General features: G+C 41.0%; 1 protein-coding gene across 2 annotated transcripts in view; it reads right to left on the bottom strand.

Moving 5' to 3' along the window:
* MDFIC (MyoD family inhibitor domain containing) overlaps positions 1-26,278 on the bottom strand; it is a 115,646-nt gene that overhangs the window by 54,720 nt on the left and 34,648 nt on the right. For both annotated transcript variants that reach the window (XM_054023800.1, XM_054023792.1), the window contains exon 4: positions 13,737-14,012. In XM_054023800.1, coding sequence (XP_053879775.1) covers positions 13,737-14,012 — 276 coding nt within the window. The remainder of the gene's footprint in view (positions 1-13,736; positions 14,013-26,278) is intronic.

Below are 26,278 nucleotides of genomic sequence, written 5' to 3' on the forward strand. Positions count from 1 at the left end.
CCTCACAATTTAGGGAGCAAAAGACCTAAAAATGAACAAAACTCTCCCAGGGCTCGCGCAAAAATTATATTTAACAGCAAACTTTGGTTTAAAAACAACTCTTTCTCAATTTGAAATATATTTTCTGAAAACAAATGGTCCCTTTCTTTATCAATATTTCTTTTAAGAAAGTGTTCAGTATCTTAGCAGTTGCATACATGCAGCACATTGCTGCAATTGAATGATAACTCCTTAAAAAAAAAAAGGCACTTTAGCTACATACAAACAGCAAGGATCTAAGTTAGGGTAAAGCCTTGCAGCCTAAACTTAACTTTCCGTAACCAAAGTTTGCCAAATCGTTCCTCATTTTTAGTTATATATTTTAATGTCGTCATTTTGTTTTTAAAGGTCACAATAATTATTATAAATAGTAGTATTAGCACAACATTTTTCATCTTCCTTATACACATTAACAATTACTCAGTATCCAAGTTAAATATTAAAGTTTGAAACAAGCATTTTTTCAGGTTAGCTTCCCTTCTGCTATCTCCACCCACTTCTTTTATTTAAACTGGGTAGATCTGTATAACAAATAGATTTTAAGAGATCCATTACATGACCATCTAAACGGCACAAGATCAGCCAAAGTTAAATTGCAACACGTAAAGAAAACACACACATGCAGGCTGATCTTTTTTTCTTTTGTAATACTTGACACTAACCTGTCACAGACTGACCCAATAAGCTTTCATATCAGGCAGGCAGGTCATATATGATAAAAGGTTTTCATGTCTGTAATGGTAAATAAGCTCACTTACAGAATGCTGACCTTGGTCAGCTTTTTAGCTAACTATATTCACACAGTTCAGACAACTCAAAACAAATCTCCCAAGCACTCTGCTGTCTCGCAGCAAGAATCAAAAAGGGCAAAACCGCAATCAAAGTGGCAGTTGAGGTCCTCAGCAGGGGTTTGCTCAAGGCCCATACAGAGAGATGAACAGAAGTCTCAGCAGGTGTTACAGGTCTCATGCAGATAGGAGGAGCAGACCTGGGGAAAGCCAAGGATGAACACTGAGCACTGTCAGAAGAGACAGGCCACAACCAAAGCAGCACAGCAGTCTGAGACAAACAAGAGACAAGCTGAAGAGAAGCCAGCTGAGCAAAAGTAAAATAACGACGATAATAATAATTAAATTAAATAGAGATATGGTATACATTTACAGAGCAGTGTGCAAGAGCTGACAGCATAAACCCTGTTATCTATGTGAACAACCCCTCAGCAGCTGCTCTCCACACCACCTTGAAAATATTCAATATTCCTAAGCAAAATACTGAACTACAAATTTTAAAAATACGAATGGGCCACATACACAGCAGTTTCCCCTAGTTTGGAGAAAAAAAACATAAAAAATGCAAAACATGAGAAGACATGATAGTATCAGCCTTTTAAAAACTGACAAAAGTCATTTCTCTTCTTCGGGAAAATTAAAAAGCTACCTGAAACAATCAGGCATATAACCTTGCACAACAAAAGAAAGCTTTCATGAGGGCCCATAATATGAGCTCTTGAAACACGTAATCTGATAAGGAAGATGATCCAATTTTTAAATATTGCCAGTTTAAATTAGATAAGGATACTTCAGAATCTGCAGTATTCCCTCCCTCTGTTTATCATACCAAACACTATGAATACTACCAATAATTAGAGCTACCAAAGCTACTGCAATCCGTAGGCCCTGATCTGTAATAGGTTAGTCTGACAGCCAGCTGCCCTAGCAATGGCTCCAGAATTTTCCTCTGTCATAGAATATCAGGGTTGGAAGGGACCTCAGGAGGTCATTTAGTCGACCCCCCTGCTCAAAGCAGGACCAATTCCCAGACAGATTTTTGCCCCAGATCCCTAAATGGCCCCCTCAAGGATTGAACTCACAACCCTAGGTTTAGCAGGCCAATGAGCTATACCCGCCCCCCCTACCTTGTTCTAGAATCTAGAGAGAGTCCTGCCGGGTTGTATACAGCATGCCTCTCCCTCCTGTGTATCCTTTCTCCTCCCTTTGGCATTCTGTCATGAGAGGAGGGGGACCTGGGTCCCAACCCAGGGTCCTGAAGGGGAGTTCCAGTGTCCACACCACTTGTTGGTCCACCCCACATTGCACGCCCCTATAGATCACTTCCTAATGGACTGTGGCTCTTCTGTTTGGGTCACAGTCACAGGCTCCGCAGTATCAGTGTAAACAATGTCCCCTGCTTCAGGGCCTCTCTTGGGTCCCAGGTCAAAATGTATGTGTTAGAGTTACCACCTTTGAAATGCAAAAAACCATCCTCCCCCCATCCCCCACCCCCCACAAGGCAAGCCTGCCGCAACCTAACCACAAGACAACTCCACAACCCCCGCCCTCAACAGCCAGTTATAGTATCTACAGAGAGAACACATCTAGATAAGACTGATAATTCCATTTTTTATTTTTACACTGTGATTCTATTTATCCAAGCTGCTTTGTTTGTGAGCATCGTCATTGAGATTATTTTTCCCAAACTGCAGTGAGTCTATATTTTAACTATACACTTGAATGTGAACGTTCTGGAACTTTATACATAAAAAAAATCCATTGAATCTATTTCTTGAATTTGTATTTACCATTTCATTTTGCCATTTCCAGCAATTTCTTATTTTTAACGGCAGCATTGTAGAATTCCACACAGGAATAGCAGAGGTTGCGTCTAATGCAAAGCTCACTTTTAACCACTTCAATACTGAGGTGATTCCGCTCATCAGTCCAAAGGTTTGGTAGTGGGCAGACAGCTGCTGTATTTTTAACAGTTTTGATTCGTCATCACTTAAACTGAGGAAGTGGGAACACCGCAGCATCTGTAGCTGGATACTAACTTTTAACATTAGATATCCCAGTGTATTGTGTTGATAATGCAAATCTTTAGACCCAGGTAAAAATAAAAACCTGGCAGATTAAATTATTTTTCTGGCAACTGGCAAATCCATATAAAAAAAGCCAGTCTGGTCAAATACCAGCCAGGTGGTAACCCTAGTATGTCGGGGTGAGAGAGAATATGGATCACAGTTTCCAGAGTGGCCATGCCAATGCTGTAGTCACTATTCCCACAGCTCTAGGCATTAGCCTCACTGCCTGGTGAAGTCTTTAACACCATCCCCCTGTCCCTCGGCTACCAATGCCCTTTTAAAAACCATTCCTCCACCTGCTGAGGGGCAAGCCTCCCTGACCTAGTACTGCTCCCCATGCCTTGCTCTGATTTAGCATAATGTCTGTATACCCCTTCATACACTCTTCCACTCAGTTCTGGATTCGCCAGGTGGACTTGTGTTGACAGGCCACCACATCCTGTGAAAAGAAGTCTGCATTTTTATTCTCTCTGCCAACTCCACGTAGCACTTCAAAGCAGTATGTTTGCAGAGATGTATACCACCGTAGGATTTCTGAGTTGTGGTTATTCATAGACTGTTGCCATTGTAGGGGTGTATGATCAGCCACCAACCGGAATGGGTGACCCCACAGGCACACCTACAATCCACTTTAGCGCAAGGGCCTCCTTCTCCATCACTGAATAGGCAACTTCCTGCTAAGATAAAGGATAGGATGTTCCACCTTTTCCCCCACTTCTTGTGACAGTATGGCTCCAAGGGCAACGTCAGATGTATTTGCAAAATGCAAGGTTTTGAGAACTTGGGGTGAAACCAAACTAGTTCCTGGGTCAGTCATTTTAATACCTGGAAGGCTCTGCCACTTGCTTCAGTCCAGCAGATTTTTCTTGGTGGGGTAATCTTCCTTGGAGATTGTTAAGAGGGCATAAACTGTGGCAAAGTGGGAGATGAACTACCTATGGTATTCCACTAGCCTCAGGAAGCGACATACCTGTTTCTTTCTAGAAGGGATTGGTCATTCTGATAAGGCCTTCACCTTTCGCAATGGGAGTAACCACCTCCCACCTTCACCACCAATGGGAGTAAATCACTCTCTGCCCACAATATATCCCAGGAAGCTTACTTTATGGTTGGCCAATTGACATTTAGTAGAGTTGGCTGTCAGTCTGGCTTCCTGGAATGCCTGTAAGATAATTGTGAGGTGCTTCCTGTGATCATTCCAGGTCTTGCTATAAATGGGTCTCTTCCCATTGTGTCCACAGACTCTCCACTTTCTTCCTCCAGGGCCTTCCTGGGCCCCACTTCTATCAATTCCCCAAAACTGCCAGTCCTGCCTAATTATAACAGGGTAGGCTAGGTTCGTGGTCACCCCCACACGGGCCAGGTCTGTGTGGTTCTGAATTGTTAACTGCACCCACCTTGTGGGGTATGAGGCATATATCCCCCGGGATGCACAGTGGAAACGTGGCACCTAATTGCTCTCCCTTGATGCCAGCCTGGTATCCTCTTGATCATCATCTGATTACACTCTGAGTCTATTAAGCCTTGGACCTGATCCCATTAACTTGCACTGGGACCACCAATTTTTCTGTTCTCTTCTTACGGGCGCTGGATTCTGCCACACAGACCCACCCATATTTGCAATCCATATTTGGGAAAACCTTTTCAGAAACTGCCTAGCTGCCCACACACAAAGCAGTTACCTGAGAGTGGAAGGGTCTTGGCTGCTTGTGTTCTCAAATTCAACAGTGTTCCTGTGAAGGAGCCTCTTACCAGGCTGGAATCTCCTTCCTGACTTATCTCTCCATGAGCATTAACTCCTGAAGGTGCTCTGCTCAGCTGGCCTTTCTCCCCTTGGATAGGGAGGTTTCTCACACACCACCCCTCCTTGCCCTTCCTCCAGTCACCTGAGTTGCTTGTGGCTGGCTGAGTACCCCTCCCTGCAGTGTTTCTTGGACAGGCCCAGTGGTCAGCATATAGCTCTTGGTCAGCGTCACTGCTTCTCACAGTCTCCGATCAGTGTCTGGATACCCATTCCTATACTCTGGGCAGGAAAACCGAGAGGAACTGTTCTAACATGATCTTCTCAGCCACCTGTACTCCCATTCTTTCATCAGACCGGAGCCACTACTAGCAGTGTTCCTTTAAAGCCTGGGCTACCACCGTGGGTCAAGCTCCACCCAAAAATTTCTCTGGCTGCAACTCTCCTATAACATCACTACTGTAACTATGACAATTGCTTCCATTGAAAAGCAATAGAAAATATTTTTAGTTATTGTCAGTATAATAAATGTCTTGCCCTCCTATCTATTCAATTTCTTTCCCTTCACTCCTCTGCACATAGTTCTCTGCTGCCTGGTCTCCTGACATCCCCCTACATATCCTTTCTTGCTACTTGGTTCTCTTCTCCTTGCTCCCCTGTACATGCTGCTCAGCTCTCTGTTCTTCTTCACCACCTATTCCCTGGCAATGATGCAGCTGGGCGGTAATTCCAATCTCTCCTGGACACTGTTCCTTCCAAGTCTACTCAGTGAATACTGATGTCTCCTTTACTTATGTAGCAAAAGGCCTCTAGAGGCACTGGCTATACTCCCACCTAGTTACTCATTTCCAGTTGTTTATACACGCCTCAAGGTGTGTGTTTGCAAAGAGGAGCCTATCGACATGTAATAGTACACCCCTACCCCAATATAATGCTGTCCTCAGGAGCCAAAAAATCTTACCGTTATAGGTGAAACCATGTTATATTGAACTTGCTTTGATCCGCCGGAGCGCACAGCCCCCCTGGAGCGCAGCTTTACCACGTTATATCTGAATTAGTGTTATATTGGATTGCGTTATATCGGGGTAGAGGTGTAGCTGAAAACAATTAAGAGAGTCAGCACTCCCAAACAAGAGTTCTGCACAGCTCAATCTGGGAATACCGGCATAAAGAAATACAATGTTAAATACAGTACTATTCATCCACAAAAAGATTAGCAGAGGACCATACAGAATGGGCTACCATGGTTGCAAACCTCCAGTAATGGAGATGCTACTTAAGAAGAAGAAATACAATGCTACCACCAATCTGCATAAAAGACTATTTCTTTGAATCAACATAAGAAAATTTAACAGAGAAGTTAACATTTTTAGTTCCAATGTGGCTATTTCAATTAGTAAAAGCAAGTGTGTATTCATGTATTTGAAAAAAATGAGTCAACCCAGCATGCAATGGTCACCACTGTAACATACCACCTAATCATCACCTTCTTCAGCTAGGTAAGTTACTATATTTCCAACAAAAAAGCTTGAGTTCTGAGCTGTAGCTCAAAAATTACTTTTTCAAGAGAGACGAGATATTGTCTTACCCTTTGAGAGTTTCTGTTGTGTTTGCAGTGGATGGTATGGAGTAGAGCAAGGTTTCTTCAGGGACAGCATGGATTAATAATGGATGCAAAGTAAGTACAGGAATAGTGAGTACATTTATACCCTTGTCTGGATGTGAAAGTATTTCTAAATTGCGTATTCTACTAAGCTGTCCCAAAGATACATTATCTAATTCTTTAAAATAGCAGAATTTAAAGGTTTCTACTACTGCTACTGAACTGCATGGTCACATTGTGTTGAACAGGCTGAACAGCAACTCCTAAAATCACCAGGCCAGATTCTGGCCTGTTGCAGTATCAGTGCATTCAGCGCTGAAATAGTTAGTGAAAAGGGATACGAGATTGTAGTGAGTCGGTGTGGCTCCCTGCCGCCCCAGAGGGGGAAGAGCCCATCCGGAGGCCGGAGTGGGCGGAGCTAGAGAGCTCTGAGCCCGCCCCTCGGGGGTCAGACGGTGACCCGGAAGTACAAAGGCTCGCCCTCAGAACTCAGTCAGGCCCCAGCCGCCGGAGAGACCAGACGTCTCCAGCCTAGCTCGGGGCTGGGAAACCTCCGCTGCCCGGGGCGGCCGCCAGGAGCCGCCGGGCCTGCCCTGCGCCCGCTACCCGGAGGAGCTGCCAGACTTGCCGAACGATCCCTGGCCTGACGAACCCAGCCAACACGAGCCCCCAGGTAGGCCCCGAGGGAGAGTGTGGAAGTAGCCCGGGGGCAGCCGACCCCAGTCTGGCTGCAGCACTGCCAGAGTCAATGTCAGTGTGTTGCGGCCAGGATCCCCACTGACAGCAGCGGGCCTTCTGCCGCTGCTAGGGCCCCGGGCTGGGACGCAGTGGAATGGGAGGGCCTGCGTCCCCCCTGCCACCCAACCTGTGGGTGGCAGTCTCCCCCTCTCCCTGGCCTTTTGAGGCTTGAGCCTACTATTGTTGCTCAACTCTGACTGAGGGTCTGAGCTCCTGACTCAGCGTTTGTTGTCCCGCCCTGACCTAGGGCCTGGGCTTAAATACTTTGTTTTACTGTTGCTTAGCCCTGACTGAGGGTCTGAGCTTCTGACTCAGCGTTTGTTGCCCCGCCCTGAGCAAGGCGAGGCTTACCGTGTTCTTCTAGCTACAGCAAGAGCTGCCGAGGGAGACCCACGGCCGGACAAGTTTCCCCAGCGCACCGGTGTGTAGTGAGCCAGCGTGGCTCCCCGCCGCCCCGGAGATGGTCGAGCCCCGGCAAACTCTTGTACAGAGATGTTTTCCCCTTTGCTGGTAGCAGGGCAGGATCTCAATTTAGCGCTTCAGAGAGCGCCAGCAGCAGTGTCAAACTTCTGTATGAGAAGATGTGGTCTGCTGGGTGGAGTAAGGTGTGGCTTTAGCTTTCTACTGCATATACTGAGGTCTGGAGCACATGCTAGCAGGTGCTGCATTCTGCTTCTTTTCCAGTGATCAGTGAAGCATGCCCTGTAGTGTACACCTCCATCCCCTTCTTCCCTGACTGATGGACCTTGTTCTGGTCAATATGGGTCTTCACCCTCCCGTGCTGCTCCAAAGCACCATCATGTAAGTGTAAGGTTTTGTCCATAGATATTAGATTTGGTAGTGAACTGATGGACCACCTGGCATGAACAGATTAATGTACTCTGAAATACATATTCAGCACATCACAGACCCGGTAGCCCAGCTATAAATGGGGTCTTGCCTTTATATAAAAAGAATTCTTAAATAACACGGAGTGAAGGGAGAGTTTATCGCACCACCCAATTTCTTTCATCCTGTTGGTATGGCAGTATGGAATTTTACAAGGCTCAATCTATGCCTAGTGATTTCTGTAAAACGATACTTTCCCCTTCCCCATGGCCCACCCCAATACCTTATGATTTAAAATCTCCACTTAACTCCTACAAGAGAAACCCTGTCTCCATTTACCTTCCTCTTTGGAAGTTGTACACCTTGTGAAAACTATTACTGTACTTTCATTAAAAACTCATTTTCTGTCATTATTATTATTTAAATTATCTGTGCATTCTTCCCAGTCCATGGTTCATTTGGATTTTTATCTTCCTAAAGCTCACTGGAGCCTCTTCCTCTACTCTTGGGTTCCCTGGGCTCGTCTCTCTGACTTGTTTTTACTCCCTTTCAACGAACTCCAACCCTGATCCCTTTTTGAGCTTCCTCTATTTATCCTTGCTAATGTGATATTCCCCACCCCCCCCACACACACACCAGCCCTTCTCCTTCTTAATAAGCCATATCTGTCCTCTTCCCCCTGCTATTTCCACTCCTGCACATTATACCACTCCTGTGCCATCCCTGTCACTCATGCACACACTCCTTCTGCAGGCTGAGTAACTACAATTGATTAAACTAACATTTTCTGTACTAGTGGTGTTGGCAAAGCCACCTCTGGTAGATACTTTTAGTGATATGATACATTCTGATGCTGCAAGGGCACATTTGACCGTGGGTTCTAATGAGTTTGACTGCAACACCCACTCCATGTTCACAGTGATCTTGTTTGCTTTTTCCATGCCAGAAAAAGGTGTCATGCATCTTGCAGAGAGAGCCTGTGTCAGCTAGTCTGATTTCAGAGAAAGCAGCTACGTTGATTCCAAGCTTCTCCAGCTCTCTGTCAACGACAGCATAATTTTCAAGGGTCAATGACCTCCTCTAGATTGTCTGACATGCCCGTGCACATTGTCCTCACATTCCAACAAGCAAGTTTGAAGAAGGCATCCATTGAACCTTCTGCCTAGGCAGAAATACAAAAAATAAGACTAACACTTGCCTTGGAACCAGAGCCCTCCTCTCAACAGTACTGACTAGGCCCAAGACGTTTGGAAGGCAGCACAGTTGCAGGAGATGCCAGAGAGCAGGGCTGAGTTGCAGTACCAGCCTCTTGATGTTTTCTCCACAGGAAATTTGGTTCAGGCTTTGTTCAACCAAGAACTAGCTGCAAGACAGCAGCACCAGATGGACATTTTTGGACATTGTTTGTGGACGTTGTTTTTCAATCCAGTAGATAGCTGGCATACCCCCACCCATCGCCAAGCACTCAAACACATGGCAGGTTGTACTGGATATGCGATACCAGTATCCGGGCCTTATATGCCTGACCTGACAATCATTTCCTAACATTACTTTTCTACGTAAACAATTGCTATCATTGTGATGTGATTGTCAATTAAGCACAAAAGAGAGGGGGGTGTTCACAAAAAAATCTTTGTTAGGAAAGATATGGTTCACAATACGAAAAGGTTTTAGAAACTATACTCAAAATTTGTGCACACGACTGCTAGGTGTATAAATGTACAATGTTAGTTACAACACTGAGGAGTGTGAACCTATATATTTGTACGTTTAACTATATTTGTTACTTTAATATAGTAGATTGAATATGCACTTAATTAATCATAAGCAAATTAGCCTTCTATAAGAAGTTACGAAAGAGTAACATTTTCATAACTGCCTTCAGAGCTGGGCAGCTGGAAAGCGGCGGCTGCTGGATGGGCACCCAGCTCTGAAGGCACAGCAAAGGCTGTTGCCCTGGCGCTCAGCTCTGAAGGCAGTGCCACTGCCAACCGCAGTGCTGAAATTGCTTCTCTTGCCACCCTTGCTTCTCCACTGCTGCTGGCGGCGGCGCTGCTTTCAGAGTTGGGTGCCTGGCCAGCAGCCACCACTCTCAGCTCTGCCTTCACACAGAAGGGGAGCATGATCAAATAAAGTTGAGAACCACTGCTCTAGATAAATGTTCTTTTCTGAAGTGGTGATTTATTCCCTGTGCATTTAGATCAAATGACCAGTACCAGTGTGTTCACTTGTGGGTTTAATCAACAAAATGAGTGATGAGAGAGCAAGATGAATATTTCCTGCATAATAAGGACTTAGTACAAACATCACCAACAGTCTTCAGAACTCCACCTCCACTTCCAGCAGAAAAAACTACTCAAGTGCTGAAAAAGTTGCCAGCAGGTTTATCCTATTTTTTGACACAGATGCAGAAGTGTCTACCATAGGACCACAATGCAGAATAAACCAAGTTATGGAAGAGAAAAATAACATTTTTCCACAGATGTGTATTCACCACCTGATACCTCCATACAGTTTAATTACAACACAATAAAGCTATGCTGCACTCAAACTGAAAACAGTTGAACCTGAGCAACAATTTCAGCAGCTGTCTTAGATCATACTATTCAGAGCCAATACAAATATTCCCACCTCCAAAAACCATAGTATTAAAAGCACCAAATTAAACAAGTCTAATTTTAGCTGTTGGATAATTCTGTATCTAGAGATTATACATGACAGTACTATACGTGACTATACAGGGAGTGTACTGTATATTTAATTTATGGGACTCGAGTATGAAATTACCTCAATATATGAATGGTGACATGAAGTGAAGCAACAACTGTATCAAGCAGAATTACTCAAACTATGAAAACAGTAAGTACGTGCTAACAGTTCCATAGTAATTTTTATATATTATATAGATACATGTTTTCACATATGAACAATTACTTTATATTTTAAGCCCCGCCAGGTAGGGCTTAGCTCATTTCTTTAAGTAACTTGGGAGATCCCTGCAATTAAGAAGAGTAAAATAAGCCCTCTCTGCCTTTTTTTTTTTTTAATATAAAAGAACACCCAAAGTCCACTGAATGGATCATACAGAAGGATCCTCCTACTTCCGCCTTGCTCCCTCTGGGGAGTAAACAATAGAGGAAGCAAGGGGCAAGCGGGAGGACCCTTCTATTTGATCTGTTCAGTGGACTTGGGGTGTTTAGGGGAAAAAAAGGCTGACAGGACTTACTTTACTCCTGATTTCCCCAGGACAGACTGTGCATAGCTGAGGCAGGATCTCCCTGATGCTGCCCCGCAGGCAGTGTTGCTCTGTGCCACCCCTGCACAGGCCTTTGTGCAAACTGCACAATCCAGTCCTGACTATAAAGTGTCATTTCTAAGCATACACAGCGTAGTATGTGTCATTATTGAAACTTTCCATGCTCCATGTGTTTACAATGTATTGAGGGTCTATGCTGAACTACAAAGCAGCAAATCCACAGGGAATCCCCTGAAGTTTCATTTGGGCCAAGAAATGAGAGCATAATGACTGGAAGGAAAACAGGACTCAATTTAAACACACATCTGAAGGGTTTATTTTGCTTTGTAATTGATTTTGAAAAGGGAATTAAGTTACTGAGAAGTTGTGTCTGCATATAGGACCCTTGTTCCAAGACAATGCTTCATAAGAGATTTCAGGGCCTGAATTGCTGTTGTTCAGTGTTAAATTTAAAAAAAGTAATACTTCTGCCCATTTTATTTTGAAGGTTTACAATTAGCTGTTGAAGACAGAATTGAGAGAACTGATTTCCCGGTTATGTTCTCAACTATGCCACTGACTTGCTGCAAACATGGGCAGTTAAAAGAACAATTGGATGCAAGTTTTTATTCTTTTGCATGGTAAATATTCACTAATTTGAATGCCCAATTTGAGACACATTGAACCTGGTTTTCAGAGGGGATAAGTGCATTCACAATCTTAATTAGGTAAGTGGAGTCTCAGGGGTTTAGCATCTCTGAAAACCAACCTGGAGGTGTCACATTGAACAACAAAAAATTGACACTCTCTATGTTTATAAGTGGTAAGTCAGTTTTTTCACTTGCATCATTGTGTTGACTTGCAAATAGTAGTAATTCTGGAATTATACAGCACAGGCAGAAGCAGAGCAAACTTCCTCATAGTGCACTGTGAATGTGCCTCAACCTTGACTCAGGGTTACCATTGCCAGGGATAAGCGAATAATTTAATATATAACCTCATTCCATCTTTGCTGAGGTTGTCAATAAGGGTACTGGTTATCGTGCCAATATGACTCTGGCTTTTAGTTCCACGATTGACATTAAATCTTGAATTGGAATTTATAGCTATACCTGCCCCTCTTAGCAGTCAGTTTCCCCCTGAACACCAGTCATGATTATTTTTTTGCCAATAATGTGACTTTCTTAAGTAGCAGCTACAGTCTTACAAATTCACATTATACATATTTCCCTATCCAGCAACAGGAGCACCCATTTTTAGTAATACTAAAATATCCTTTTAAGAGTCTGGATTTTCTAAACTCAGCAATGTTCAGTCCACATGAGCCACAAAAATAGCCATGTGTTCAGTCCACATGAGCCACATAAAAAGACAATATGAAAAATGAGTGAGTATGAGGAAAATATTGGGTAGGGAGGTGAAGTGGATTTAAAATGGAAATAAAACAGTAGAGGGGTCAAGCAAAGCACAAGATGGTGCATTTGGCAGTAAATTTGAAAAGAATGAGAGGGTAACCAGAGAGTAATAGCAGGTAGTTGAAAATATCATATGAAAATAAATTCACAGTAACCAGAAAGAGCCCCACAGTACCAGTATGAGTGACTCAACCCCTGAAGTAATTATACATTTTCACTCAAAAGGAAAGGCTACTGAAGTCAAAGGGAATCATTCCACTGCTATAACAGGCTTTGGTTTAGGCCTGATATGTACATATCTTCTGATCCTCTTCTCCTTAATTCTCCGTATGCTTCTTCTCCTCCCATCCAGATTGAGAGTCTACCCCATGTCTCTGAACAAAATTACCTCCCAGACCCTGTCCCCTAAGATTCTGTGTTCCCAGACTGCTTAAGCCTGTTCCACCTTCCTCCCCACAACAGTGCATGAAAGCCTGCTTCAACATCAATAAAACTAAGAGAGCTTCTAGCGTAGCTCCTGTTGTAACAGGCAGAAGAAAAGCTTTCTGAGTATATTAATACTAATGGAAAGGCAGTGAATTGAAAATGGGTTCAGTAACTCTGAGGCCATTAGAGTAATTGTGGGCAGTGAAAAATAAACACAGCTAAACATAAGGTAAAATTTTACTTTTATTCATTTAAGCTATGCATAGGGAAGAGAGGGTAAGAAGCAGTTGTTCCATGCAAAATATTTACAGACTAAATATAGTATGATGCATGATAATAAAATAATAAATAAATAATAATAATAAACACTGGTCCAATTTTAACTTCTGATGTTCAGATCACACAGGAACTCAGGAAATCTGCTAACAGCACATTTTCAGCAACAAATCTTGCCCTGGGAGAATCTGCCATTACAGGAATTAAATGTTTACTAATCTCCCAAACCAATGCTTGTACACCATTTGTGGTGTATTTGTGAGGACGTTGCCAATTTAGAATTGCAACTATTCAGTCTGAAAATATTATCCAACTATGGAAGAGAAATGTTTGAAAGCAGGAAATCAAGTATTGCTTCAATTTCCTTCAAATACTTAATATTTTCCTTTGGGGAAGTAACTTGTGATTTATCATAATTTTTTCTATTTGCTTCTGGAGCCTGAGCCATGCTCTTCAATTATTTTTAGTTGATTGTGTAATTATGAAAGAAAATGGTTTTTTGTTAGTCTGTGTTTGATTTGGTGTGAGGTTTTTTTTGTTTTTGTTTGTTTGTTTTTATAATAAGAATTTCATCTTACCTTCAGGAGAAGAACCTGGCTTTTGAGAATATGCAGAGCTTATTTTACTCTTCTTGCTGCTATCACTGTTGACGGACAAGCTGGACTGAATTTTTCTGTGCATTTTTTGTGAAACAGGAACTGAACATTTTCTATTATCTGTAGCTAAATGTTTGACCCCGTTGTGAATTCCATTTCCATTACTCAGACCTGCATGACCATTCTGTATCTTGCCAGTTTCTTCCTCGCTCTTTTCCAATGCTGAAGTATTTGGCTGAGGCAAGCGTTGAGGTTGTGCTTAAAACGAAAAAGAGAGAGTTAATACAATTGTCAACTGGTATCTGAAAAGATTGAGACCTGACTGGGAACGTAACTATTTATTGCCTTTATTCAGTGACCAGAGAGAAAGAGGAAGAGTATATGTTAATAGAAAAAAAATCTCTGGACTAAAAATTATGGAGATTAGTGCAATTTAAACATTCATATAATGCCATAAATATATGACACTTACAAAGTCAAGAATAAGACTTGGTCCTTACCCTGAACAGTTTACGATTCAGCATGAGTTAGAGGGAGACAGCAGGAATAACAGAGAAGAAAGGAGAGAAGACTTGTGCAGATGGAAAGAAATGGGAAGAGAGAGGGAGAACAGGAAACTGAAGAAAGGGAAGGAAGATACAGGAATGGAGAGAAAAGGAGCTAGAATGTGGTAACAGTAAAAAGGATATGGGAAGATAATGAGGCAAATGAGACAGAAGAGGTAAGGAAGGAGAGCAGGGGAAAGAATGAGAGTATACAAGCATGACAGTACAGAAATGAAAGAGGAGGAAGGCAACGCAGCTAGGCTGGTAGAAATATCCCAGATGACAAGGAAAAGGAGGACAGACAGACAGCAAAATTCTGAGCTGAAACCCGTGAAGGCCAATGTTTCTTGGGAAGGACTAAATCACCGAGAGTGGGGCAATTGGTTCAACTGACAGGTGCAGCATTTTCGAAAGCATTATGCCAACTGATTTGTATGGCAACCAACAACCCATGCAAAAATCAGATCCTCCCAATTCAAAGTCACAATTTAAAAATGTTTATAATGGCTCAATTCAAATTTTAACTGCTACAAATTTAAACCGTCAAAAGAACAGTTGCCTAAACTGTGTCCAGGACATACTAACACAAGTTCACAATGCTCTGTTAAGATTATTCAAATACTTCTGTTATAAAGTTCTATTAATAGGACGTCTATCACCAATTTGAAATTCTCTCTGGTCTAAAACTTGACGTACAATATCTCAAAGCAGCAGAAAATATTTGTGGACAATATCTATTCCAAGGATTTTTAAGTTTATATGTAAGGAAAAGAGTAGTTAGGGTTTTTAAATATGCTTTTTATGCTCTTAATTTTAAAAATGTTTGTGTTTTTAAATAGAAATATTAGTCCCTAGTATGGACTAGTCACGTTACCTTAAAAAATTGATACCTATGGAGTTTTCAAATGGGTGAAATCACATTATAGTGACATAATGAGGTTTGATCATGTACAAAGCACCAGCTTGAGGCCACAAATGCACATACATGAGCACTGCAGAATCTAAAAATACCCCTAAATTCCAATCTTGAGTAACAAAGAGTGGACACATTCCTTTTATCCAGTATAGGTCTTCTAGGTGCTTCCCCTAAACTACTAACACTGACTCAGTCTTTTCCAGATTAAATCTCACTCAGGCACCAAATCAGCCATTTTGCATTTAATGAATCATAACAACAGATTTATAATACTGAAAGCAGTTTATCAGATTTCTTATTAACATTTCATCTAATTGCAATTAGATTATAGTAAAACATACAGATTGAAATCAGGGAATAATTTTAATGTGCCCCTGAACCAGATGTTGTTTTCCTCTACAGTAATCCCAAATGAAGCTACTATAGCTAAGTGAACATTGCTGGGGGGGGGATAAAAAAAAGAAAAAAGAAAAAAGAAAAAATGAGGGGTAGTGGTTCATTTTCTCCCCTCTCTTTACAAATACATTTCCCATTTTTCAAAATGTTTCTGCCTATCTCAAACACATGCCTGCCTCACTATGCTGACTCAAGACCAAAGCTTCAATGATAGAAACCAATGGAATTGTTCCTATTACTTAACTACCTCCCCTTTCTTGGTCCTTTAGATCATGACATAAAAAAATTACCAGAAACTAAAAATTTTATTAAGATGATGTTAAAAAAAAAAATGAACGGTACAGAGTTTAAGCATAGACGTTTCTGGTTATCAGGGAATAACATACAGATTATCGAGGGTACAAAATTTGGTTTAAGAGTGGGTGGCATAAGGAATACATAATCTGCAATATCCCCAAATGGGGGTAGAAGGTTGATGGGTCATAGTACAGACATTGAGATATGAGGGTATGAAGTTCATAAAGTGGCTATGTTTGGGTGTGGAGTATAATGAGTGGATATGATGAGGAGGATGGATTGACCCTCATTTGGTGAGATTTAATGTTCAGGGAGTTTAGGGTTCCAATTCATATGATCCAAAGGAGCAAGTCTCTTGATCCCTTTCTCGTAGTTGAAGAACAATGTCACTCTGGGTCATGCCTCCTGGTATTGTCGGTGGCCGGTGATGTGCTCGATGTAGATGTCCCTGGACCATCGGATGGTGTCTGAGACCATGAGGTGCCACATGACCCGTGCGTAGCGTTGACCGATCCCGCAGGTCCGCAGCACACGCTCATTGCAGGGGTCCCAGGTGCACAGGGCTCCGACGATCAGGGCATCCATCTGCACCTCATAGCCCTTCGCTCTCAGGGTGTCGGCCGGGGGGGGGAGGTGTACTTTTCCAGCTTACAAGCTCGGGCTTTGCAAAATGCCAGGGTCCTGTTCTCAAAGGAGACCATGACGTCGACGAGGATGATCTTTTTCTGGGCCTTGTTGGTGACAATGACATCAGGTCATAGCTGGCTGTCGGTACCGGGGATGGCGCAGTTCACGGAGATCTCCCCCAGGCGTGGTGTGATGGCTTTCACCAGGCGGTTCTGGATGGCGTTGGTACTACCTGGAGGTCTAACCCTACTAAGACTGAGCAGACCAAAAATGCAGAGGGTGAAAGGTTCACACGCACACAGTGGAGAGTTCCAGGGACACTGCCAGGTGAGAAGACCAGCTCCATGTCCTCTTTTTCACTCAGGAGAGGGATAACAAAGTTTTGTCCCCAACTTGGAGTCTCCATTTTGTATCAGCCTTCCTTCAGTATATCTAATACATCTGAAGCCCAATCACCCACACTGCTGTAAGGGAAAAGATAGGCAGTGTTGTAGCCATGTTGGTCCAAAGATATTAGAAAGACAAGATGAGGTAGTATCTTTTTCTGGACCAACTTCTGCTGGTGAGAGACAAGCTTTTGAGCTTACACAGAGCTCTTCTTCAGATAAGAGACAAGGAGCTTCTCTTTCCCCCCCTAACCTCCAGAATCTGCCTGATGGTGGAGTTGGCAGGCCTTCATTACTCTACATGTTGCCTGATTCCTGGTTGGTGTGGCAACGGAGAGGAGGTGGGGTGGAGGCTCTATTATTCTTCCAATCATCCTGCCTTTGTTTATTGATTACTTCTTCCTCTAATAGCTTTGCCAAGTGCAGCAGCTTGAAACGGGCCTGATTCCTGACCATTTCACTGTTGCCTGTAGGTTTGGAATAGAAATACTGAAATTGACTCGTGTTTTGAAGCTTGGCAGATCTAGAAACAACAGCACAAGCACTTAGGCTTCTTCTCTACAGACTCTGGAGAGTCTTGTTATACATTTTGTTAACATTAAAAACTTGTCTTCATAACCATAAAAGGTCTAGAAACAATTTTTGGGGAAAGGAAAACTTGGAAAGAACCCATTTGAAACAGGATTAGACAGGGAATTACAAGTATACTTTAGGGAACAATCTACATAAATTTCACCTGCATAATAGTAAAACTGTACACATATATGGCTAAGTTAATCCAATGGTCTCAAACCACTATCCAATGATATTAGCTCCATTTTGAAAATGGGGAAACGGAGACACATGCCCATGGTCCCACAGCAAACTATTAGCAAAGTAAGAAATAGAATTCTTACTTCTCAATTTCTAGTTGCTCTAACCATATATGTCCCAATAGTTCTTTCCCATCTCTAATGTATATAATTAGGAAAATTGAAGTGATCCTTTCCAGATCTCAGAGGAAACTAAACTTGCTTTGCCCACTCAAATTTCTGCTGGTAAGTATTTTGCTTAGGATGCACTGGTACCAAGTATCAGAGGGGTAGCCATGTTAGTCTGGATCTGTAAAAAGCAACAGAGTGTCCTGTGGCACCTTTAAAACTTACAGATGTATTGGAGCATAAGCTTTCGTGAGTAAATGCCCACTTCGTCGGATGCATTCATCCACGAAAGCTTATGCTCCCATACATCTGTTAGTCTTAAAGGTGCCACAGGACTCTCTGTTGCTTTTTACTGGTACCAAGTGTTACAGCAGCACACCAATAGCCTAAGGTTGCTGAGGGAGTGGGTAACCTTCCTCAATAGATGAAAACAAGAGAAGATAGTAAGAATTCTGTGTGTCTAGACACAAAATTACTAAAATTGACAGTTATAACCTTTTCCAAGCCAGCTAAATTGGTGGTGGTGGCTTACAACTGTTTGTGCATGTTTGGAGCTTTATTACAATACAATAACTTGACAAATTATCCAATCTTCAATCTTCAAAATTATGTCTGTTTCTGTCAATTTGTGGGTGAATGGGAAGTCTTGAGGTAACTAAACTATACTCAGTTATTTGTTTTAGCTTTATTTTATTATTATTTTTACTAAGGATTTTTTTTTTTATAATAATTCTGTTCCCAAAGTACTCTTACTTCAGCCTTTTAGCATTAACATACAGTTTTTTAGCTGACTGGCTTTACAGTATTCACATATGATATGTAGGTCAAATCTGAATAAAACCCCCAAATGTATTAGTTATCTCAATTTAAATTTATTTTAACTTTATTGATAATTTTTCACCAGGGAGACTTGAATCTTATGGTTAAAATACACTTGAAACCAATTAGGAACCATAGGACTGCATTCTAGCATAAAGAACAAAAGCACTTGACAGTTCTAAGATTAAGCACAATCATTTGGTTTAAAACAGAAATATTTTTACCTTATTTTTTTTAAAAGGTTGTGTACATCTTAAAAAAAAAAAAAAAGAGTAATATGGGAAATGACACAATGCTTCTTAAAACATAGGGATACCCAGGGACCCTCACTCTCCCTTTAATGATCCACTGCTCTCATTCAGCTGTCTTTCTTTTTTCAAATCTTTACATATGTGACAGCTCTCAAAAGTAGACCATAGACCATCTGGCATTTTCAGAGGTGTAACTTGTGCAAATTCAGCTCTACTGGGAACACAATGCTATCTTCTGCCTGCGTTATAAAAGATACAATAGAATGTAGAACTTATGAGTTGTTTTGAATTATTCATTTTTTGCCTGTATATTCAAGAAATTTTACAAACTCTGCATTTTGTACTACATAATCACATGCGTTAAAGGTACAAAGAAACTTTTTGACACCTCTTTTCTACAGAAAGATGGCATTTTGTTTGATATGTGAACATTCAGCGTCTGTTATATCATTCTAAACAGGCCGCGTGCTGCTACAAAAGACCTCATTTTACACTCTATGTATGAGCAAAAATTTTATTCTTGATATTCAGTAACTAATGCAATACACATCAAAATTTCAAATACCAGGTGTATGAACATTCAGTATCTTAAAACCAGAATGGCACTGGTCACCTACTATATGTTAAAGACATTGGGGGGGAAAGGGGGAGGAGAAAAACTCTCCTTGCACAACACAGAAATATTGTCATTTTAAATATCCTCAATGAATAGTTTCAAATGTCCTAAGAAATACTATGCTTTTTAGGTTAAAATGTTTTCAATGTATAGCAAAACCAGTAAATTTAGATCAATATTTTATACAGTGCTAACTCTAGTGAATTTTCAATAAGAATGATAAATACTGGATTAATGATTCAATAGAGTGAATCTCTTGATAGAAAGCTAGCCGATAATGTAGCTAGCAATAACTATACATGAATCTGCTGCCTGTGGAAAAGCAATAAAAAGGCAATATATTGCTATAACATATAATCTATTAGCGTGTTTCACTGCTGCCCTGTCATGAGTCTCTTTACAAAGTGGGCCTTAATACAGTAACTGCTGTTATTTAACCAACTTTATATAATAATTTAACTGTAAGGTGAGTAAATGGTAACAAAGTATTCCAGTATTTGAACATTTACTATGCTTTTGATAATTTTGAAGTGATTATTTGCATTCTTATTCCGATTCTGAATGCAAGCCAGTTGTCAAGGTCACAAAAAAGGCTTACTTGAATATACATATAAACACATATCCCTATACACATAAAGAATATGACTTTTTTAATGATTTGGATAGATTTAGAAAACTATAAATATGCATTTACTGTACCTGTGACTAAACCTTTACTCATCTAAAGAGAAAATATATGCAAACATGGGGAAATTCCCTTTTTTAGCATAAAAAGATCTGTGTAAAGACATTTGGGGGGAAAAAAAAGTTTTACACAAACTCTTTAACTAATATATATGTAGAGTACACAAAATTCCTCAGAGCTGAAGGGAGTCAAATGACAACAACATCAGGAGGAAGAAAACCTGAGACCGCTCATTAGCAGCCTACTTACATTTGAAAACAACTCTAAGGCTGACAACACAATGTGGAGTTTACCAAGCAGCCCATCTAAGGAAAAGTCCTCCAGTTTATTACCTGAGTCATCGGATTATTATCCAGAAAGAAGATCCAACACTATGTGGTGATTCAGGACATGGCATCACAATACTCATTAGAGCCACATTTTTGAAATAATGTAAAAAAATGTAACTTGGATACACTGAGAAAATATGAAGGACTATTGCAATTTAAAAATGTACTTGTCACTTGTTTTTCTCCCTATTTTAAATACAGCATGTGGAGTAATCATCTTTTAGGAGATAGGAAGGTCCTGCTTTGGTCCAGTAACAGCAAAGGACTGGCTCTCCACTGCTTTGTATGGTAACTGTTTACACCCACTGTGCACAGGCTGAAATGATGAGACAAACAGCAAAGCAGTGAAAAGTCAGACCCCTAGTTTCTAGCCTGCCCGTCTTCATGACACAGATCTTGTCTTGAGAAAAAACACATTGCAACTAACCATGGGTTATTAAAAAAAAAACAAAAAAACAAAAAACCACAACTGTAATTGTCTCTATTTAAAGTAGGGTGACCAGATGTCCCGATTTTATAGGGACAGTCCCGATATTTGGGGGGTTTTCTTACATGGGTGCCTATTACCCCCCACTCTGTCCCGATTTTTCACACTTGCTATCTGGTCACCCTAATTTAAAGTAAAACTAAGATGACTATACAACTGCTTCTAAGAAAATCCTGATGTAAAAGGCAACATTTCAAAATGATTGTTGCACAAAAGCTTATATTTTAAAAATTACAAATTGAGTGTGTTCATACCTTCCATGAACATATCATTTTAGTAAAGCTTGTAGGACTCAAAGACCTCAGTAGTTTCCCCTCCTTCTTCCCCCCTCCCTTTCAAACTAAAATCCTGACTAGCCTCTACATGAATCTTCAAACTACATCAATAGGTAGCTCTGCATAGCTATCTAGAATATTAACATTCAGGTTACAAGATGAACCCTTTGAGTCAACCTGTGAAGTGGCTTTTGTCAGCAATTATTTTTGAATATTTTCTAGGAAATAAATAGCATATACTGCACCTTCTGTATCAAAGAAAGCATACATTAACTAAATAATAAGGTACCATCAAGGTACAATCTATCTTTTAAAATCAATTTTTCACACTGAATTTTTTATACCATACTGACTTTAGAAGGAAAACAAAGTACCAACTAACAGCATCAACCATTTTTTTTTAGAAATGTCTTCATGTTTTACAAGAAGCATCTTCAAAATGAATACAATATATTACTATGAAACAGGATTTCTTTGTAAAGAAAATACTTCAGTGAAATTGCTGGTAGAAGTTTTACAAGACCCACACTGAGAACAGTTTGTTAGAATGTGTCAGAAAACACATCCACAGAACACCAAACATAATAGGAGTGGAAAAATAAATTTTATAACATCAGTTTTCAACCTAGGGAGAGGGAGACCAGCCTTTGGCAATTGTGTGCAAATTTGAGAGGTGAAAAGGTGTCAAAAAGCTGTTCCCATCAAGCTGGATAAAATATTTAAAAAAATAATTTAAAAATCAAATTTTATTTACATTAAATACATTTTTCTTTTTAAAAATAAACCCACTTACAATTAAATCTGAAATTGACAACCTATGTTAAGACCTAAGCTTATTATAATCTATGACAATAATTTAAATTAAATATAAAAAACAATATCAAGCAGTACAAGTACTCGCTGGGTACTTGAAATTTTAAAGAAAGTCAAACCACTGAACTGGTAGAAGTCACTGGCTAACCATCCAGAATCAGAGTCTGTTGAAGTGTTAAACTAGCTTTTGACAGAAGTATTCTCTTCTGTAGGTGCAGGGAGAACATTAACTGCAGTTCAGTTCAATGACTAGCTCATTCAAAGTTGAGAAACCAACAGAGTTGGGCTTGTTTTCCTCTTCCAATCTATGAATCAAAACTAGGTGTGAGAGAATGAGATCTACTAGTTCTGAAGTCTTAATGGACATGGTGACCATTCAATTTACTAACTATAGATAATGCTTCCTTTGTTTTAATAAATCAGTTTGTTTGATATGCAAAACATGTCTTAATAAAAACTTGATTTTTCCCTTATATATCTAGCACATTTAAGGTAGTTTCATTTAGCTAATGAAAACAAATTTAAAAAACTGTTTTGTGCATTTTAATTGAATTCAAATTTCCATCCAAATGCAGTCTAACCCAAATCATGAGTAAAAAACAAAAAAATCTAGTAAATAAGAAATGTGCTAGTCACCATTTTCTAACATAATAAAAACCATAAAAATTAAGAATCTGAATAAATGTGTGTTAAGATATCCAATTGATTAAATAAATGTGTATTGATACAGGGTAATACCAAATTATTCCAATCATTATCTTTCTTAAGAGCTATAACTAAAAAGTGCAAATGTAAAACACGACTAAAATTGACAATTTAAATCCAGGTTTCCTGGTTGCTGATTTAAATCATGATTAAAATCAATTATTTAAATCATTTTGAAATTGATCTACCCTGGTTCCCATCCCATTTCCAACCTTTTGTGGAACTTTATTTCCTCAATCACTTGCAACCAGTTCTTCAGATGCCAGAGGTATTCTCAAATATGTGTATGCATACCTATAGCACTTCCTCTGGAAGTACTGCAGGATCCTGCACCTCTTTTGAAGGGCAGCAGGAACTTGTTCAAATGATTCTTTGATATATCCAAAAGAAAGCCGTTATAAATTCCATGGAAAAGGTTGAGAACTACAAATTCATACAGTTGACCAGCATTCCCACTGAAATAATGTTAAATATTCCATTTATTAATCCTCTTTCTTCAAATGGAGTTTCAAATGTTGAAGGAGTCACCATCTAAGAAATGCCTATTCAATTTTTTCATTAAAAATAACAAGTTATGAACTTTTGCTGAATTATTCTATTCAATTTTTTAAAAAATTGTCCATGTCTTAATATTCTAACATTAGGATATTTTCCTGCCCTTTCATTACCTTCAACTGGCCAAGAGGTTTCTCATTCCTTCTCAAATGCTAATCATGCCACCATCATCCACATTTGTGTGATGTTTAGGCTAAACCACACTATGCTGCTACCTGGGATTAACTTTAAAGGCAATTTGGAAGCTCTCAACAGAGCATAAAGTAGCTAGCAACCTCCAGCGCAGTGAAGACCTTTGAAGACATAGTGCATCTCTGGTTTGCACACAGCAACTGTCAATCCATTTATAGAAACACACACACACACGGTTGCTACAAGGCCCTAAATGGCCAGGCCTCAAGTTATTTACAGTAAGAAACTGGCTTTCCCTCTCTGAGCCACAATACGTAAGTTTGTCAGGAAAACCAGACAAAGCCAGAACAGTCTAGGAAGAAATGTGCTCACTTCTGGAATTTGCACTGATCCCCCTCCCACCCTCTGAACCCCTCGATCCCACCCCAGAGCCCGCACCCCCAGCCAGAGCCCTCACCCCCCCCCCATGCCCCAACCCCCTGCCCCAGCCCTGATCCTCCTCCCGCCCTCCAAACCCCTCGGTCCCAGCCTGGAGCTCCCTTCTGCACCCCAAACCCTTCATCCCCAGCCCAACCCCAGAGCCCTCACCCCCTGCATCCCAACCCAGAGCTCCCTCCAGCACCCTGAACTCTTCATTTCTGGGCCCACCCCAGAGCCCTCATCCCCAGCCAGAGCCCTCACCCCTTCCCGCCAGTACCCCCAATTTCGTGAGCATTCATGGCCCGCCATACAATTTCTGTACCCAGATGTGGCCCTCAGGCCAAAAAGTTTGCCCATCCCTGAGCTTGAGGGTACACATATGATAGATCAAAATAATGCACCAATCACAGAAATTAAGCTCTTCTGTGAGTTTTTGCACTACTGAAAATTCTGTAAGTCAGGGGTTGTCAACCTTTTTCTTTCTGAGGCCCTCACCAACATGCTATAAAAACTCCATGGCCCACCTGTGCCACAACAACAGGTTTTCTGCATATAAAACCCAGGGCTGGCATTAAGGGGTAGCAAGCAGGGCAACTGCCTGGGGCCCCACGCCACAGAGCTTCCCTTGAAGCTAAGTTGCTCAGGCTTCAGCTTCAGCCCCAGCCCCGGGTGGCAAGGCTCAGGGACCTGGGCTTCAGCCCAATGTGGTGGGGCTTCGGCTTTCTGCCCGGGGCCCCAGCGAGTCTAATGCTGCCCTGCTTGGCAGACCTCCTGCAACCTGGTTGCGGCCCCCCGGTTGAGAACCACTGCTCTAAGTCAAATATTGAGAATATATTTGTAATAGATTAAAAGAGACTTACCCCAAAAAGTATACAGGAAAATTCTAGAATTTATGCTTAATGTAAGATCCTAACACACCAATATGATCAACTGTTTCACTGAGAAACAGAGCTATGCTTCTAGATTTATACTTTATAAAGAAGGCAAGTGTACCTCTAGGTGCCAAAAAGTAAACTGCGCAATTGGAATGACAATTACAGCAATCATGTAATTAGTACATATTACAACACATGGTCATACCACTACATAAACACACACTGGTGTCCAATGAGATTTAGACATACTAAACCACATAGTTAGAACAATTTTGATGCTCCCCACTAGTCTACCTGGAGGATCTCAAAACAGTGTTTAAACAGAGGACACCAAAGACAGGATACTGGCTGCTGGTTGTCACCTACTAAGCTGCACTACAGGATATACAAAACAGGACTAAATGACCTCACCCAAAGAGAGTGCAGAGTTTCTCATTCTCGTCAGTAATTCCATCAGCTAGACCCTGTGTGAAAGCCACCCTACACACAAGCCAATCAAACAAAAAAATAAAACAAAAAATACCACAGTTCAAAAATTAGTTGGAAAATAGCCATTTCCATCCTCTGCCAGGACTGACTGCGGAGATAATAAAGGGAGGCTAATGCCATTCCACAGGGTTGTCAGTATTCTCCCCACTCCTGCCATTCACGCCCCCCACCCCGCAGAAATGATCATCAGGCTTATTCACAGTGTGACTTGTATATTTAACTTTCATACGACTGGGGCTTCACAAACACACACATGCACACACACTTTCAAAAAACTGCCAACAAAGCAAAAATTCAGGAGCTCCTTTAAAATTTGTACCTCCCTTGATTTCTAAGATTGCATTGCCATTGCTACTCATACTAGACTTAGACCCCTAAAGTTGTTTCTCATGTCAGTAGTGGACTTCAACAGAGTTACACTTTGGGGGTGAATTTGACCCAGTTTCCAATTTTAATTTTCCTCAGTTCTATAATGCTATGTATTAGCCAACACTTAATGTCTCAGACTTAGCAATAAGATTCAGAAAGAGCTAAGTAGTGCAAAAATAGAACGAGTAAAGGCAGAGAAAAGGAAATATCCTCGAGAGCAGGGGAAATGGAAACAGAACAGTGCAAATTTTTAAAACGGGGGGGGGTAGATCCTCTGTTCTGTGTTTCTGACACCTTTGCTGCACCAATTTTCTCCCTGCTTTTCTTTTTGTCTCTTATGTATCAGAGGACAGAGAAAGATGCAGCTAAAGTACAGTAGAAATGAAAATGAAACAAGAGGAAAGCAAAGGGGTCAGGAACCACAAGCAGCAGAAAGAGACTTGATTTTTTCATTATTCAAACAAGATACCTGAGGTGTGGAGGAGACAAGATAATGTGAGAAAATAGTGGCAGCCACCTGACAATTCAGGAGAAGACAGTGTCAGAAGAGGAAGCAGACAGAACCATTGGGTTTTTCTGGGGTAAAAAGAAGCACAACAATTGTAAGAAGCCCCTCA

Source organism: Malaclemys terrapin, chromosome 1 (assembly GCF_027887155.1).
Source record: "Malaclemys terrapin pileata isolate rMalTer1 chromosome 1, rMalTer1.hap1, whole genome shotgun sequence".
Taxonomy (NCBI): domain Eukaryota; kingdom Metazoa; phylum Chordata; order Testudines; family Emydidae; genus Malaclemys; species Malaclemys terrapin.